The sequence below is a fragment of the Dermacentor silvarum genome, chromosome 7 (assembly GCF_013339745.2).
Source record: "Dermacentor silvarum isolate Dsil-2018 chromosome 7, BIME_Dsil_1.4, whole genome shotgun sequence".
NCBI lineage: Eukaryota > Metazoa > Arthropoda > Arachnida > Ixodida > Ixodidae > Dermacentor > Dermacentor silvarum.
Genome location: NC_051160.1, coordinates 142,567,342 through 142,583,168, shown reverse-complemented (window position 1 = coordinate 142,583,168; position 15,827 = coordinate 142,567,342). Strand labels below are relative to the sequence as shown.

The 15,827-nt window shown below is 47.2% G+C and overlaps 1 protein-coding gene across 1 annotated transcript in view; it reads left to right on the top strand.

Annotated features, from left to right (window-relative positions):
- The window catches only part of LOC119459232 (BTB/POZ domain-containing protein 3-like), a 36,917-nt gene extending 23,545 nt beyond the window's left edge, over positions 1-13,372 (top strand). The window contains exons 2-4 of the mRNA XM_037721051.2: positions 4,106-4,323; positions 10,467-10,758; positions 12,947-13,372. Coding sequence (XP_037576979.2) covers positions 4,106-4,323; positions 10,467-10,758; positions 12,947-13,333 — 897 coding nt within the window. The 3' untranslated portion in view covers positions 13,334-13,372. The remainder of the gene's footprint in view (positions 1-4,105; positions 4,324-10,466; positions 10,759-12,946) is intronic.
- Positions 13,373-15,827: the final 2,455 nt, after the last annotated feature.

The window sequence follows — 15,827 nt, the reverse complement described above, 5'->3', positions numbered from 1 at the left end:
CTTGTTTCTGTGCGATCAGCTGTCGGAAATGCAACTTATTTTTCGCTTACACACTGTGCTGCAATCATGCTAGATTAAATCATGTGGATTGAAGACGTGTGCAGTAGTTGGCTGCAAAAATAGTGACTGGCATGTTAAGGAATGGAATGAATCTGTGTGGCCAAGTTCGCGAACCGCTGCTGCAACTGTCCGATCGTGTTACCGGCACTTCCGAGATGTACGGCTTTCATCGAGGATACAGAAATTTGCTCATCCGCCAGCCTTGTATCGCTAACCTTCAAAGAAAGGGCTTCGTCCCCAGAACGTCGGCAAGAGTGAGTACCACTCGTTAAACAATGACAAAGACAGTAGCGTTGCTTCCTGTCATAGTAAGTTTCGCGCACGTTATCTATACCATCTGTGCCAAATGTCAGGAAAACTTATGCCCACTCTATCGCCGACGTATCAAGAATAAGTGATGGGCGCACACTTGAATATATGCGCACTGTATACGCACATAAATGACGGACTACACCGATGGCGCACGAATTAATGGTCGAATCTTAATGTTTCGTGACGGTCCACAAGGGTAATCGACTTTCTAGCTGTAATATATATTTGCTACAAGGTATTACAATGTACAAAACAGCTATCGTTTCAAGCCTTGTGCGCAGCAAGAACAAATCTATCGGAACTGAGCACAACCGCGAGCGATTAGACAGAAAATAATCAAATAGTAGCCGCACCGAGGAACTTCACTGAGTCAGAACTGACAAGCCACTGCTGCAAAATATTTCCCAAATAAAGAAGAATAGCAAAGCACACTAATACTGACTGAATTCATGAGCGGATGTTTGGATAGCTTGGATACATATTTAGCACCGCTTTTAGAACAAGCACCATATACGCAGCTTGCGCCGTTTGGACATAGCTTAATCAGCTCCGAAAGCCCTTTTGCATGTTCTCTGAAGCTGTGATCAAAGCTTCGTGTCTTCCACCTAGTCACCGTCTACGATATCTCCGAAAACAGAGGTTTTCTATGTCGCGCCGGCGTCATACACTTCCATTGTAAACAAGGAGGCAACGGAGGCAGTTGAGGCAAGCAATGGACACGTCACCACGTGATCAAACATGGTAGCGCCCACGGGATCGCCGCGAAAAGGGTCAATATAACCGCCGTGCGATAATCAAGGGTGGAATTCAGGAGTTCAGTCCGCCCGGTGAAGTGATGTAACGTGAAGACCGAGCTTCTGCGGAATAAGGGGATTCCTCGGCAAGCTAGTCGACGAGTTCATCGAGCGTCTGCATTTCCGGAAGAAGTTCTTTCTTCGAGATTTGCCCCCGAGTTACGCCGAGATCGTCTGACTCCAAGGCCAACCAGCACGGGTGAATACGATTGGACACTTAGTGTTCCTTTTTATTTTGTACCTTACGTGTTGGACTCTTAGTGGTTGTCGTTAATTATTTTCCTGTGTTTTGTGAATACCCATCTGATTTGTATTGTGTTGTGTCTACTAGCCTAAGTGTGCAAGTGTGTGTGTGTGCATGCCTTGTGTGAAGAATATATTTTGTTGTGTTTTGACAACTGGGCTCTGACTCGGTCTTTGGACAGGAACCGGCGTTCGCTGGCGCACCAGAGGGCCCATTCTTAATTGCTTGCTTTCGTGGGATTATTTTCGGAAGCTGATAATTCGGCTTTAGAATTTGGTCCGGCGTCTGCGCCTCGTTCACCGGGGTCTGTGACACAGTTATAGGCCGAAAGGAAGCTTCCCGTCGTCTTATTGCATTCTTAAGAGAGAGTATAGTCTGATGCACATGTGGTGAAGCACCACAGTGATACTGTAAGAGACGCTCGGGCGGAGCGTCTTAATGCGATTAATGCTGGCGATTAATGCCAGCATTAATCGCCAGGCTAAACCCACCTGTTACTACAACCCACCACCAAATATCCTCGATAACAATGTGGTGAGTTGGGATCTTTCCGATCACTCTCGTGAGTCGTAGTTCGATGTGTAATAAACGTTGAGGGTTTTTAAAGCCAAGCTTTATTTGCAAACTTTCGTTCGTTCAGCGAACTTTCTGTGCTTCCTGCTGTTAACACTAGCGCATGCGGACAACGGTAGCACTGTGCAACATTACGCGGTGGACTGCGCTTAACCGGTTCAGTGCTGTAAAGCTTTATAATTCTTAATTCTGGAAACCGGAACAAAATGGGAGCACGTTGAATTGGAACCAAACTGATATTTCTTTGGTTCGACACCCAACAGTTGGTCGCATCCTCCGACAGTGCAGTGACGTAGAAACCCTGAGTAAAATAAACTGGGACGCCATGATTTTGCATGCTGGCACGAGAACACCCCACTAGTGGTATAAGTCAGTGCTGCACGAGCACTGAGGCAGACAAAAGCCGATCACAGAGCGTGATCGCGCGCTGGAACACGGTAGAAAATGGCATAGTTTCGTTGTCAGCGCGCGCGTCTACCCGACATGGGATAGCAGATGAAACGGAAGTACATCTCTCTTGCTGCGGTGCGAAGTAAAACAAACATGCTGACATTCGGTTTGGGTGTTTTATTATTTCTGTAAACTTTAATTCGTCTATTGAAGCAACAGATTACACAGATAACAGATGCTGCCTTGAATAATTCTGGAAGTGTCACGTGTCAATGTGAAAAACGTCACCCCGCGTGGTTGCTTAGTGGCTATGGTGTTGGGCCACCAGGTCGCGGGATCGAATCCCGGCCACTGCGGCCGCATTTCGATGGGGCGAAATGTGAAAACACCCGTGTACTTACATTTAGGTGCACGTTAAAGAACCCCAGGTGGTCCAAATTATTCCGGAATCCCCCACTACTTCGTGTTCATAATCAGATCCTGGTTCTAGCACGTAAAACCCCATAGTTTTGAGCAACGTCACAGCAGATACTTGTACGTAGGCGCACTTGCGGATGTACGTCATCTATCCGTCTTGGAGCGCGGCTCCCGCGAGAAGGGCAAACGGCGTTTAGTTTGAAATTTCAGGTGTTTCTGCGGCGCGTAGCGATGTAATACTTAGCAGACACGATTGTGAGCGCGCATTGTATCCACTGCGCTTGTCAGCTCAATATGGCCAGATCTGGTGAGGGGTCCTTTAAAGGGACACTATAGGCAAACACTAAGTCGACGTGGACTGTTTAAATACCATTCCAGAAAGCTCGCAACGCTTGTTTTGTGCAAAGAAAATACTTAGTTTACGAGAAAATTGCATCCGAACGGTTCGAATACCCTTGTGGCAATTCAAATCTCCCGCTACGCCAAACTGGGAGTTGCATACGCCAACGCCGCCCTTTGCGGCCGTGGGTGGGTAAAACGGCGCCCGACAGACGGCGGTGCGTTCTGCCGCTGCTTTTGGTCAAGCGGCGTGGACCGTTCGGGCATCCCGCGACATCGCTTCTTTATTATATGATCACACGGAAGTGGAATCCTCTGCTACTTGCAGTTTGTGCGAGGTTCGCGAGCCAGGAAAACCAGCGCAGTACTACGCGATAACGAAACTACTGAAACGCGAAAGCGCGGGTGGCGCAGGGTCGAGCGAAAACGAAACCTTTCGACCGCCAGCGTCGTTGTCAACGGTATAATGTGAATGAGTTTTTTCCTAAAAATGAAGTAGAACTGGTCAATTAGCATTTTCTTTCGTCTTCTAATACAGTACAATGATGTTTTTATAACGAGTGTGTGGTTAAGTACTACTGACACAATTTAAATGAGGAATACCTTCGTCATCGGCCATGAAACTTGAATGTCCCGGGGGAGTCTCTAATCGTGGTCTGCATTTACCTCAATTTCTCGATTACTAAGGCTCCGTTCGCGATAATATTGACGCCATAGAGATACTCGAGCACTAATTCATCACTTTAGCTTTACTTGGTATTTATTTGCCTTTAGGTGTTCCTTTAAGACCTCAATATTTATTTTTGACACTACCCCACATATAACCAATTGGCATCAACACAACTGAATTTTAATTGAATTTGGTTGAGAAAATCTTGAAAAGTCTCCTTGTATATTGCTTCGCTCCGCGGTTATATTTCAGCGTTTTCATATGCCAAGTTATGTATTCTTAACGCCTGCACCCCATATACCGCAGTTCAACTTCAAGAAGTTCCTGGAAAGTGGCCAATACTCAGATGTGGAGTTCGCCGTAAAACCAGAGAAGTTTCCCGTCTCGAAGACCTTCAAGGCCCACCGGCAACTCCTGGCACTGAGGAACGAGGTGTTCGCCGCCATGTTCTACGGTCAGCTCCCCGAGAAGGACGTCGTGGTCATCACCGACCTCCATCCTGATGGCTTTTCCGGCCTTCTTAAGTGAGTTCGGTGAAATTGTGTCAAACAGTAGTCCATAGCCGAATCGGTTTGCTGAATTCACCCCGCGCGAATCAACAAATATACGAGGCATTTTTTAAAACTATTTTTAAAAAAAGAGCCAACCTAGTGTCAACATTGAAGAAGACAACGTCGACGTACACCCGTGAGTAAAGGTATACGGACCACAGGGTCGCCGAAAATTAACATGCATAAACTGAAACTGGCGAGTTCCCTGGAAAGTTCGCAATGACAAGTTTGGACTGTAGTACTCAATTTCAAGTTTCATTCACAGGCAGTTGAAAAAATCGGCTTTTTCGCGCAGTCCCTGGTACGTATACTTTTGCTCACGGTTGTACATGCATGGTGGTTTAAATGAATTCATGATTAAACGTTCACTATGCGCGGCCATGATACGATTCACGCATTTGGCCAAGAGACAGTCTTCGCGAGCTTCGGCCGTGTTCTTGGCGCGCGGTTTAGCAAGACGAGCTTCGCGCTTGTCGGCACTCTCACTTAACCCGTCGAGCACACGCAGCCTCGGCGCACACAGACCTGCAGACACGCGCAAAGCTACAGAGACTAGTAATCCCAAGGCTCCGGCCCGACGCACTCGGGCACTTCGCTTTATTTGGCGGAGGATGCGGCAGTTAAGTTACACCCCCTTTACACGGTCACCCTGAATGGCCATTGAAATAAACCGCAGTTGAACTGGCATTGAAGTGAATGACTGTTATGGCACGCGGAAGCGGCACGGCAGAGGGTGCCAGCTACGCAGGCAATCATGTCACTCCCCGTTTACGGCTAATATTTATTTATTTATTATTTATTTATTTATTTATTATTTATTATTTATTTATTTTTATTTATTTATTTATTTATTCAGTTACCTCACAGGCTCCCGAAGGAGTATTGCGTGAGGGGAGGGTACAGGAAATTAGCAAAAAGGAAAAAGGAGTACAAAGAAATTATACATTGTTAGCGGGTAAACATGAATCGTTCTCTTCTTGATTCTATGTTGATTATATCCTTAGCTGCTGTCTATAGCTATTCTCTATATGAGAGGCATCATTTCATATCATTCTCATGTTCATGCGACACCTACAATGTCGCCTTACCGACCGTTTACTTCTGGAAGTGATTACAAGATACCCAGACCCCCAGATATGCCAAACCTATGTGAAGCGAGCTAAGACGTTGTCTTCAAAAAAAGAAACATATCTTGATGGGATTTATTATTGAGATAGTAAATAAAAAAGGCGAAAGCTTGCACTAGGCCGCGCAAAGCTCAAGACACAGCGAAGCTGGCCGATTGATTGCGTCTCTTGCTTGTAGCTAGGTTGAACTTGGCAATGTCGAGGTTTAAACTTGGTTGTAGCTAGGCCTATAACTCGTGTACGTCATCTGTGCTAGTACTGGAAAGGTGCGCTGCGCCATCAATGCCACCGCCGCCGCCACAGCTGGTATGACGTCATGCTCCGCCGCACCTCCGCGCACCTTTCCAGTACTACCGCAGCCTTTCCAGTACTAGCGCAGATGACGTACGCGAGTTTAAACCTCGACATAGCCAAGTTCAACCTAGATACAAGCAAGAGACGCAATCGATCGGCCAGCTTGCTTCGCTGTGTCTTGAGCACGGTGTAAGTGGGGACACTTCTCGGCTTCTGGTGCTTGGCGGGAAAACCGAAATGATTGACTGACGCGCGAAAGTAGGTCACCGTGGTGAGGGGACAGCGTGGGGGAGAGGGCATCACCTTGACCACGGTGTAAGACTCTTTAGGTGGGGACACTTCTCGGCTTGCCTGCTAGACGCGATCGACCAGATAAAGTAGCAAGGGCGCGCGTCTATCTGGGGCGGTGACGGCAGCGGGTACCTATCGGTGGAACGACGCAACTTCAGTTAGAACGCAGGCGAGAGCTTGTGCCGACAAGGAACGCGCTCATGCCCTCTCCCCGGTCACCTACTTTCGCGCGTCACTCAGTCACTTCGGATTTCCCGCGAACCGCTGGTTGCTATAACAACGGGAGATTAAACCAATAAAAAGTTTTCTGTGTTGAAGTTGCGTCGTACTGCCGATAGGTATCCGCTGCCGTCACCGGGACGGTCGGCGCGCGCCTTTGCTACTTTATCTGGTCGATCGAGTCTGGCGAGTGTCCTCACCTAAAGAGTATATATCTTACACCGTGACCTTGACTAAGCAGATACGGCGACGCGACGCCGCTTGCGGACGTTGTTCTCTGGCTGCTTGTGGTATCCGAGCGTCCCTTGCCCTCGCAAGCTCTCGCCTTCGTTTTAACTGAAGTTGTGTCTTCCCGCTGACAGGTATCCGCTGCCGTCACCGAGCCGACAGACGCACGCCGTTGCTACATTATCTAGTCGATCGCGTCTCGCCAGTGTCCTCACCTAAAGAATATATATCTTACACCGTGGTCTTGAGCTTTACGCGGCCTAGTGCAAGCTTTAGCCTTTCTCTCTCTTTCTCTCTCTCTCTCTCTCTCTCTCTCTCTCTCTCCTGGCTCAGCGCGCCGCGGAGAGAAGACAGGCGGTGGTCGGGAAGGGAGGGAGCTGGGGAGGAGGAGACCGCGTGCGCTTGCGCCACGCCGCCTTCCTGGGTGTCGCCGCTCTCCTGGTTGCCATGGCTACGGTGCGGCAGTTTCTTGGTACGAAACACGAACCACACATTAAGGCTGGCTTAAACAGCTTCGCTGTTAATATGCGGACATTCCGGGCTCACTTTCGACGTCGACGTGCAGTCCCCAATGGAGTACGAATGCAGGAAAAAAAATGTCACAGTTTCGCCCTAAGGGCGAAGCAATGAATGCGATAGCAACACAGCAATGTCATACGAAGTAAGGTGAGCGGCTTTGGTAGCAATATGAATTGCAGTAAACATGAGCTGATTAAGTAAGCAGGTGTGCAAGTCGACCGACATGACGAGAGACTCGATGACCACGAGAAGGCGCGTGTGAAACGGTGGTGTTGATGAGAAGCGCTTCCCGTGGGCAGCGCGTGCGAAGGGACACACCTGTAGCGCTGCACTGCCGACCCGGGCAGCATTGCATGTGTAGCGTGCGTTGGAAAATGTGGCCCGACTATTACTGATTGAACAAGCGTGGTGTGAGCGCGCACAAACAAACATGAATAGATCACACTGAATGACTGCAGACAACGACTGTCAAAACGTTGGCAGCAAGCGCATACGCCGCAGCAGCGGGCGAAGGTACGTGCGGTCTATCGCTTCAACGAAAACTGAGCGGCGAATGCACGGCGCATAAAGGTCAGAGCCGTGCGTGTGGAGATAAGCGACGGTGCGAGCGAGGGACGAGCGCGGTTGTTGGCAAAGTAGAAGTGCGCCCCCCCCCCCGCTCCCTCCGGCGCTGGCTTCCCGCTTCCTTGCTTGCGCGTGGGAGATTGAGTGCGTTCGCTCTCCGTGATAGCGCGCGTCCCCGCACGCTTCCGCTCGGGCATACGGCGCGCGGCGAATATTTTATCTATAGGGAACCTCACGGCGACGACGACGGCAACGGCGACGCCGACGGCAGAAATCCGGTTTGAAGTGGTCCATATAATTGCTATCGCAATAAAATGAGCCGAATGCGCCGTATGTTCGCGGTCATGTAATGCAGTGAGTGGGCGGGCATGGAAGGGCGCGCCGTGATAGCGCAGACTTCTTACGCGCAAGCGTAGATGCCCCGTCTGTCAAATCGGCGAGTGAAGCGATCGCCGGAGGAGGAAGGCGCCTGGACATAGACAAGAGGATCGCCGTGTTCGCGCCATTTCCGTTTGTGCTTCGACGTCGTGGTGCTCGCTGTGCGTGTTCGCGGCGTCCATACGGTTGCACGTGACCCGCGTTCACGAAGTGAAACGTAACTGTAACTTTTAAGCATGGAAGGATTCTAGCTCCGTTGTCGGCGACCTTCAAGTGACCTTGAGCCAAAAGCCAGAGCCGTTATCGGGCACTCAAACGAGAACATCCGCCCATCGTTGCAAGAACAAAACGAGATCATCTGGGCAACCAGTCAAAAGTTAGGTAAAGGCGGTCTCTGGCCCCCAACCCTTTGTACAGCACCGCATTACATACGCTAGCGAGGCGATCTTCTGACGCGCTCGCTTCCCGTTCGTCTAGTGAGCTAGGTCGCGTTAATTATTCGAGTTTTGGAGACGCGGCATAGTTATAGTTAAAATGGGGAATCGATGAAACGTTCGCTTTAGAACATGCAACGCGCTTCCGCTGCCGGCGCTCCTTATCGCGCCAGCGAGTGCGTCGGTAATCGAGTGAGATCTGGTCAGTCCGTGGGTCACACATGCTTGTTTACTTCGTAAGCGAATGTTTACAGCTATTTACTCGGTCTATATATCTACAAACGTTACCTCGGGTAATTGTCGAATTCTTCGCTGTCACTATCAATGCTTCGCCCTTCTGGACTTTATTTCGGGTCTATTTTTTTTTTTTTTTATCTCTGAGGCAAGCAAAAAATTCGCGTCAGGCCACCATCTTTCTCGGCTCACTCCTCGCACCAGCAGTACTCACCCACATCACGCGCCGCGCGGGTCGCTCGTTTTTTTTTTTTTTTTTTTTTTTCGCCCTTGGACGGAGGTTGACGACCCCGGATAAAATTCTCCTGGAGTGTCAGTATAATTGTTGTCGCAGTCATATCAACAAAAAGATATACAAGCCTCAACAGTATCGGCAAGTTCTATCAACAGGTGTTGTCTGAAAAGGCTAGGGCGGATCGCTAATTGTTCTTGAATTCCAGGCTCTTGATTGTCGCGTTTATTCCAAGTGCGCGGTATCAGCTAAAGACTTCCTGTCACCGTTCTGAGAATGCGCCGCACCCCGGAACTATAGTGTTCGAAGGTCTCCACTGCACAGCAGTTCTTGCATGGGTTCCTGTCCGCGAGATCGAGGCATCGAAATGCACCTCACTGTGGCCGTGCACTGCACCTGACACACAAACCGAGCAATTCCAGGGGCGCTATAACGTAAAATGATTCCAAATTCCTGACGTCAAATTTACGTAACCACCGACGCAAGCATCGAGCGGTGACCCGCAGCGTTGTCTGAACAACCCAATCAAACACTCTCCTCGTTTATAGGTCACCTTTGTTCGCTTTCAAAACCAATAACATTGTCTACACTCAGCGGTTTTTCTTATCTAATTGGCTGACAAGAGGCGAGGAGCACGCTCTAGTGGAGAGGGTTTCGATGGGGCCGAGCCAGCACAGTGAAAATAGATAACCGCATAAGAGGGTGGTGCCGGCTACTCCGACTGGTCAGCTTCGCCTTACTTAGCTTGCGGTGGCTGGTCGAAAATCGCGGCGGCATGCAACGGAAGGATAAGAATGCCGCTAAAACGGATCCTCAGCAAGGAAGAGTTGGCAGACGATGTCGTATGCATGCCGAAAGGGCTCGATAACGTTTTACTGCCACGCAAAAGGTTTATCACGCGCAAATAAATATATGCTCACCGGCAGGTACGAGTAGCGAGGGCCTGAGCGATCGGCCGGCAGCATCTTCTGTTCCTTTCGGAACGGGGCAGTCTGTGGCTATTCAGAAAAGCTTTCAGTTTTGTTCGGCCTATTAATGCATTTTTTTCGCGTACACGTCACTTTGTCGTGGTGAGCTTTCGCGGTTTTGTGAGGTCGCGTGACAGCAGATGAAGTGGGCGTAGCCAGAAAACATTGGACCAATAGTAGAGGGCTAATGGTGAAAAGGCGTCGAACCAGGAATGATTATTTTTCTTTTGTGCGGTTTAATCATGCATAATCAGCGTGTACACGTTATATCAGATGGGGAGCTATCGCGGTTTACGTGACGTCTCGTGACAGACAGGCGAAGTTGGGGGTGGCCCGAAAATGTTTTGACCAATCGTGGAGGTTGATTGCAGAAATTGGAATCAAAACAGTTTGGAATCATTTTACGTTATAGCGCCCCGGCACATCGCTGCCGGGAAAGTTTGTAGCACTCGTCTCGGGCAGCAGCCCCCTGCACGCCGGCGGTAAACTTTGCCTCACTGCCTGCCACATCTAAGTTTAGTGCTCGTTAAAATCACTTGCGGAGGATGTTCAGCGGATTTTGGACGGCGTAATTTAGTGGGGTCCTTGCATGCAATATGCATCTCGGCTATTGCTTTCATCGTTCCAGGTACCTGTACACGGGTAAGCCTAAGATGAAAAGCACGGAGGAAGCTATGTACACGAGAACAGCGGCTGACAAGTATCTTGTGCCGTACCTGGCCTTTGCCTGCTCCGAGTACATAAGGAGTCACGTGACGGCCGAAGACGTATGTCGCGTCATCGACTACACCTTGCTGACCGGCGGCGAGGACATCGACAGCGCCGTGGGGCGCCTTCTCGAAGAGCGTCCCGAGACCGTCTTGGCGTCGGACGCTTTCACCGACTGCTTGGAACAGACGGTGCACTACGTTTTGGACAAGGTGGCAAGTGTTTACATGGTCGCATCGTTTTTTTTTTTAAACGCAGTGCTAAAGGAGCCTACAATCACCGTAATACTTTGCCCGTAACACTTTAAGCACATTTTGCTTCTCCTAAGAAGTGTGCTGGGAATTTTTTGGTTGGCACGCCCTGAATGGGGGAGGGAGGGAGGCTAGCTTAATGCGTTTTTTTTTTCTTTTTTTTCTTTTTACGTAGCATTCGGTATTTGCTTCTACCCGCCGTGATTGCATCGTTGCTTTGTTCCGCTGCTAAGCACGAGGGTGCGGGATCGAATCCCGGCTGCATTTCGATGGAGGCTAAATGGAAACACGCCCGTGTCTCGTGCATCGGGTGCGAACCCCAGGTGGTCAAAATTAATGCGGAGTACCCCCCTACGGCGTGCGCCTCATAATCATCTAACCTTCTTTTTTTTTTTTTTTTTTTTTGTGGATGTAGGCGTTTAACTGCGCAGGTTAGCTAAGGACGCATAATAAAGCGAACAATTGACTCTTTCGCCAGCTTTCGTGGTCGGCTGTGTGTGGCTGCAGCGGTATAGGCCGTGTCGAAACAGAGACGTCAAGGGCTCGCCTTACGGTGTGCGCTTGTTTCCTAACTCCACCTGTCATGGCTCCCTTGAGGCACACGTGCTGTCCACCAAAATAACAGGTTCAGATGTAACGGTTAACGGCTCTGTTCTTTGCGAATCACGCTATGGGACAGCAAACGCTACGTAAATATTTTCACTCTATCATACCTCTAATAAAGCCAAAGTCTTTCTTGAAGCGTTCGGGTATTCGCTGGCATATTGGCAATCATCGTCGATGATTTCAGCACAAAATTTAAATTTTGGCTGTATTTGTAAATCACGCTTCGGCAAAGAGCAACACAGCTGTTACCGTGGCGATAAGCTTAGTATGCCACAATTAAGCAAGTTATGAAATTCAGGCGGCGCCGTTGCCCTTTCGTTCTTGCTTCGGTAGCAATCTTGTCGGGGATTTTACTGTCTGCCAGTGTACAGGAGGTCTGTGTTGCATTTCAAAGCATCCAAATAAACAGCGTAGCAACTTTTCAAAATATCGCTTCACCAAACGGCCACAGTTAAGACAATGTCATAAACGTTTGTCCTGCAACCTGTTGATCAACCTTTTCTCATCAACAGTTTGCGATTATGTAGTATTTAAAGAACTCTTTACCACTAGGTACATAAACGGGTTAAACGTTGCTATTTAGTCTCCCTTTGGATGGTATTTTAAGAGGAAGCTTTAGCCCGGAGATCCTATTTAAATACATGGGAAAAGAAAGATTGCACTAAATTTTATTAGATTTGTTGCATTTAAAAGAAAAAGTTAAAGTATAGTCACTGTTGGAAGCGAAATTTTCACTTACGCCGGGAATTCTTCATTAAGAATGGTTGGAAATCGCACATTTTCAGATAATGAAACTACCAAGTTTACAACTCTGTAATTCAGCAATGAAAGAGATATCACAGTTCTGTAAAATGCCTAAATACTGGTAAATCTAATGCGTAGAAAATATGTGTATTATACCTTTCTCTCAATTACACCACTAGTATGTGAGTGGCCCTTTTTCAAAACGCTTGTAAACGTTGTAACAAATTCAGGTAAGCTGCAAGTTCATATATCGAATGTCTCTCCTTTTAAATCTCCTAAAACGTGCAGTTTACGGAACTGCAATATCCATTTTTGGTGCAGAGATACGATTCATAAACATCGCCCTTTTATCTTTCTTAAGCTTGCCAACTTTTGCTATTTATAAAAAAAAAACAGGGCCTAAATCAAATTTTGTTTCAATCAGCCACTAGAATTAAGCTTTTTCCCTGCTGTGCAAGAAATTTGGTTCAGATCGCTCCAGAGAAAACATTTCTGCGCGTTACATGTGAGTTGGCCCTGAGCTAAAGTTGCCTCTTGACTTAAGTTTTCCAAGAAAGTGCATCACTTTACCGTCCATAATTTGAAAGGTAGCGCCAAAACACGAGAAGAAGTGCAACGAAAAAATACATCACAATCGGCGGCGATAAAGTGAGAACAATCGGAAGAGATTCCCTTAACAACTGAACAACCCTTAACTCGCTCTGCCTTCTGTCTCCGTAAGAGTCAACCGGGCATAATTAGGATGGACTGCACGTTCTTTTTTTCTTTTTTTCCACAATTTTCGACTTCGTGACCACAGGTGACCAACGTGCCGGAAATGTACGTGATCCTTGCGGTGCACCGATGGGCTCAATCATTCTGCCAGAAAATGGCCACAACCAGCGACAAGCCCGTCGATCTCAAGACAGCCATGGCCCCGTTCCTGCCCAAGTTGCGGTTCCTGGCACTGACACCGGAGGAGTTTGTCACCTTCAACGCTTCCGCCGACACGCGCGACGTGCTGGACAAGGACGACGCCTTCGCGATCACGAGTCTGCTTTATGCAACAAGTCCATCGATATGCCATCGTGGGCTTGCCCGGAGAGAAAGCCGCGCTGTTCGGCCCCTCAAAATGAGTAGCCAGCTGCTTTTCGCCTGCGGCAGCGTCGAAACGTTGTCGCTACCTCGTTTTAATCAGCGCCGATAGTAACTACCGTGTGAAGTGCACATATAACCACACTGTTTAGCATACTGCGGATACTGCAGCATTTTTCTTTGTGTTGTAACCTTTGAAAAGTTTCACTACTTGGTTTCTTTCCTTTCTCTCCCTCTCTTTCGTTACCACAGCATGGGGCAAAAGCAAGGACGTGCCACCGATTTTCTCTGTATTTTCTATTGATATCATGCGACCTTCTTTAGTATGGTCAATGGCGTGTGCGCAAAATGTGTCGAGGTTGGTTATCTCGTAAATTGTAGACCGGGCTTCCTTTAGTCTGCTGCCATGATTCGGTGCTTGTCCGTGTCTCACTCTCCCGGTGTTCTCGCGCTTTCGTGGTCAAAATGAATGCTCTCCATCTAAGAGATGGCCGTGCTGTTCATCTGTTCTTGCAGTTTATCTGTTACAAATAGCTTCAGTGCCTAAGGGCATTACAGAAATTACTGGACAGTTGCAATACAAAACCCTGCAAAAAAAAAAGAACATTGCAAACAAAAAGTTATCTGAATGGGAGAGTATTACAGTGCCCACTCTGCTATTTGGCTCAGTGCAAAACTGAGAAGTCGCGGCTAGTTTCTTGTTCTAGTCAGTGGTGTCCGACTGCTTCACACCATACGTAAATCATTTTTATGTATTGTCACGAGTGTTTTATATATTTCAATATTTTTTTTCAAAGGCGGGTGCACTTCAGTTTCGCCACATTTCCCACAGTGCTGGCTTGCATATGTCATTTCATTTTTATGTGCGCTCATAAGAGCCAGTTCCATATGTAACGTCAGCTGGTGATGGTTCAGTCATAGAATATTTGCTATTCGTAGGCCCACTCGCCCATCCGCTTTGCGCAGTTGCGTATGATGGTCTTGTTCGTTATAGCATTTTGACTGTGATAATATCACAAATACGTGCACAAAATATGTGCGTTACTCATTTTGTTATATTCTGTGCTTCACTGGATTTCGTTTATCTTTTATATCCTGTGATATTGTCTCTGTAAGACAACTAAGTTAATGAGTTTCGAGGACTGACACTCATGATGTACTCTTCATCATTATGTTACCTGAACTACTCAATAAAGAGTTACATGTTCGCTTTGCAGTGTTTCACGTGACATGTTGTTTAACTCGATCACACGACCGTTCCCCGCAGAACTTTCAGTTCTTGGGAGTTCTCCATCGTCTACATCCACAGCTGTTACAGATACTTTCTAGTCGAGATGGGAACTTGCGTGAAATGGGAACCTTCGCGACGGCATTCTCAATTTCGAGCACAAACAAACGACAGCGACCGAACTTTTCGGCAGTCACGGTTCTTTCCAACGTGATCCTTGCATCACAGCAGTCCTTTAACATTGACCTATCTTTTCTAATAATAGCTCTCAAAGCCTTAGGCCTAAAAACGAGTGTATGGGGAATAAAGAAAAATCACTCGAAACTTGGAATATAGAACGCAGGAGTAATATATTGGTTAAGCGCTGTCTTTAAGGCGTTGACGTCAGCGAGCAAAGCAAGCAGGCAGGTATACGTTGTTGTGCAATTTAGTCGCCAGTTTTCAGTGCAAGGGAGTCGACATATAAAATGCTGCGACTTCAACGCACGCCAAATTTAAACATGTCATTGCTGGAGGATTTTAGGCGAAGAAGGGTGTTTCGGGGTGGTTAAAATGCTATATTTAATACGTGCACATGATGTTTTTCGGCATAAGGAAGGCATACCATGACTGTTTTTCATTTGGATGATGCTGGAGATACAAGGTTACAGTAATAAGCGTACAAATTTACCGTATTTATTGTAAAATACGCCGGCATTAGTGGGGCTCTTTTTTTTTCGAAATGGTACCCAAAATGCACTATCGACCTATATTTATGACCGGAAATCTAAGCCTATATTCGTTAACAAAGCTAGCAATAGCACCGCGCTAATGCAGTTTCATTGTTGCGGATGCCTAAATGTCAGTCAGGAGATTATCCAGACTGGCGTTAAGAAATGCTGCATTTATTTATTTATTTATTTATTTATTTATTTATTTTTTGTTTGTTTGTTTGTTTGTTTGTTTGTTTGTTTTATTTCTTTAAAATACCTTACAGGCCCGAAGAATGTACATTGTGTAAGGGGAGCTTCAAAATTTTACATGGTATAAAGAGCATACAATTATACAGAACATAAGAGCACTTTGTTAATAAGGTTAATTGATTCTCCCAATACATGGGAGAATCAAGTTTACACAAACACTAAAATCCTCATATCAAAATATTAAAAATGCATATAAGAAGCAAAGCATACAACAAGTTATCAAAGTAAGAAATGCGTGTTTATATCGAATTTTTCTTTGTTAGCTTCAGCTACCGGGATATCGGGAAGGTCGTTCCACAAGCACATGACACGTGGAAGCGCAGATGAGTTAAAAGCGTCCGTTTTACCATAGATGCGCGTGAAAGAAAGATGATTATGTAACCTTCGTGAGGTGAATGGGGAGGCTTGCACAGCTA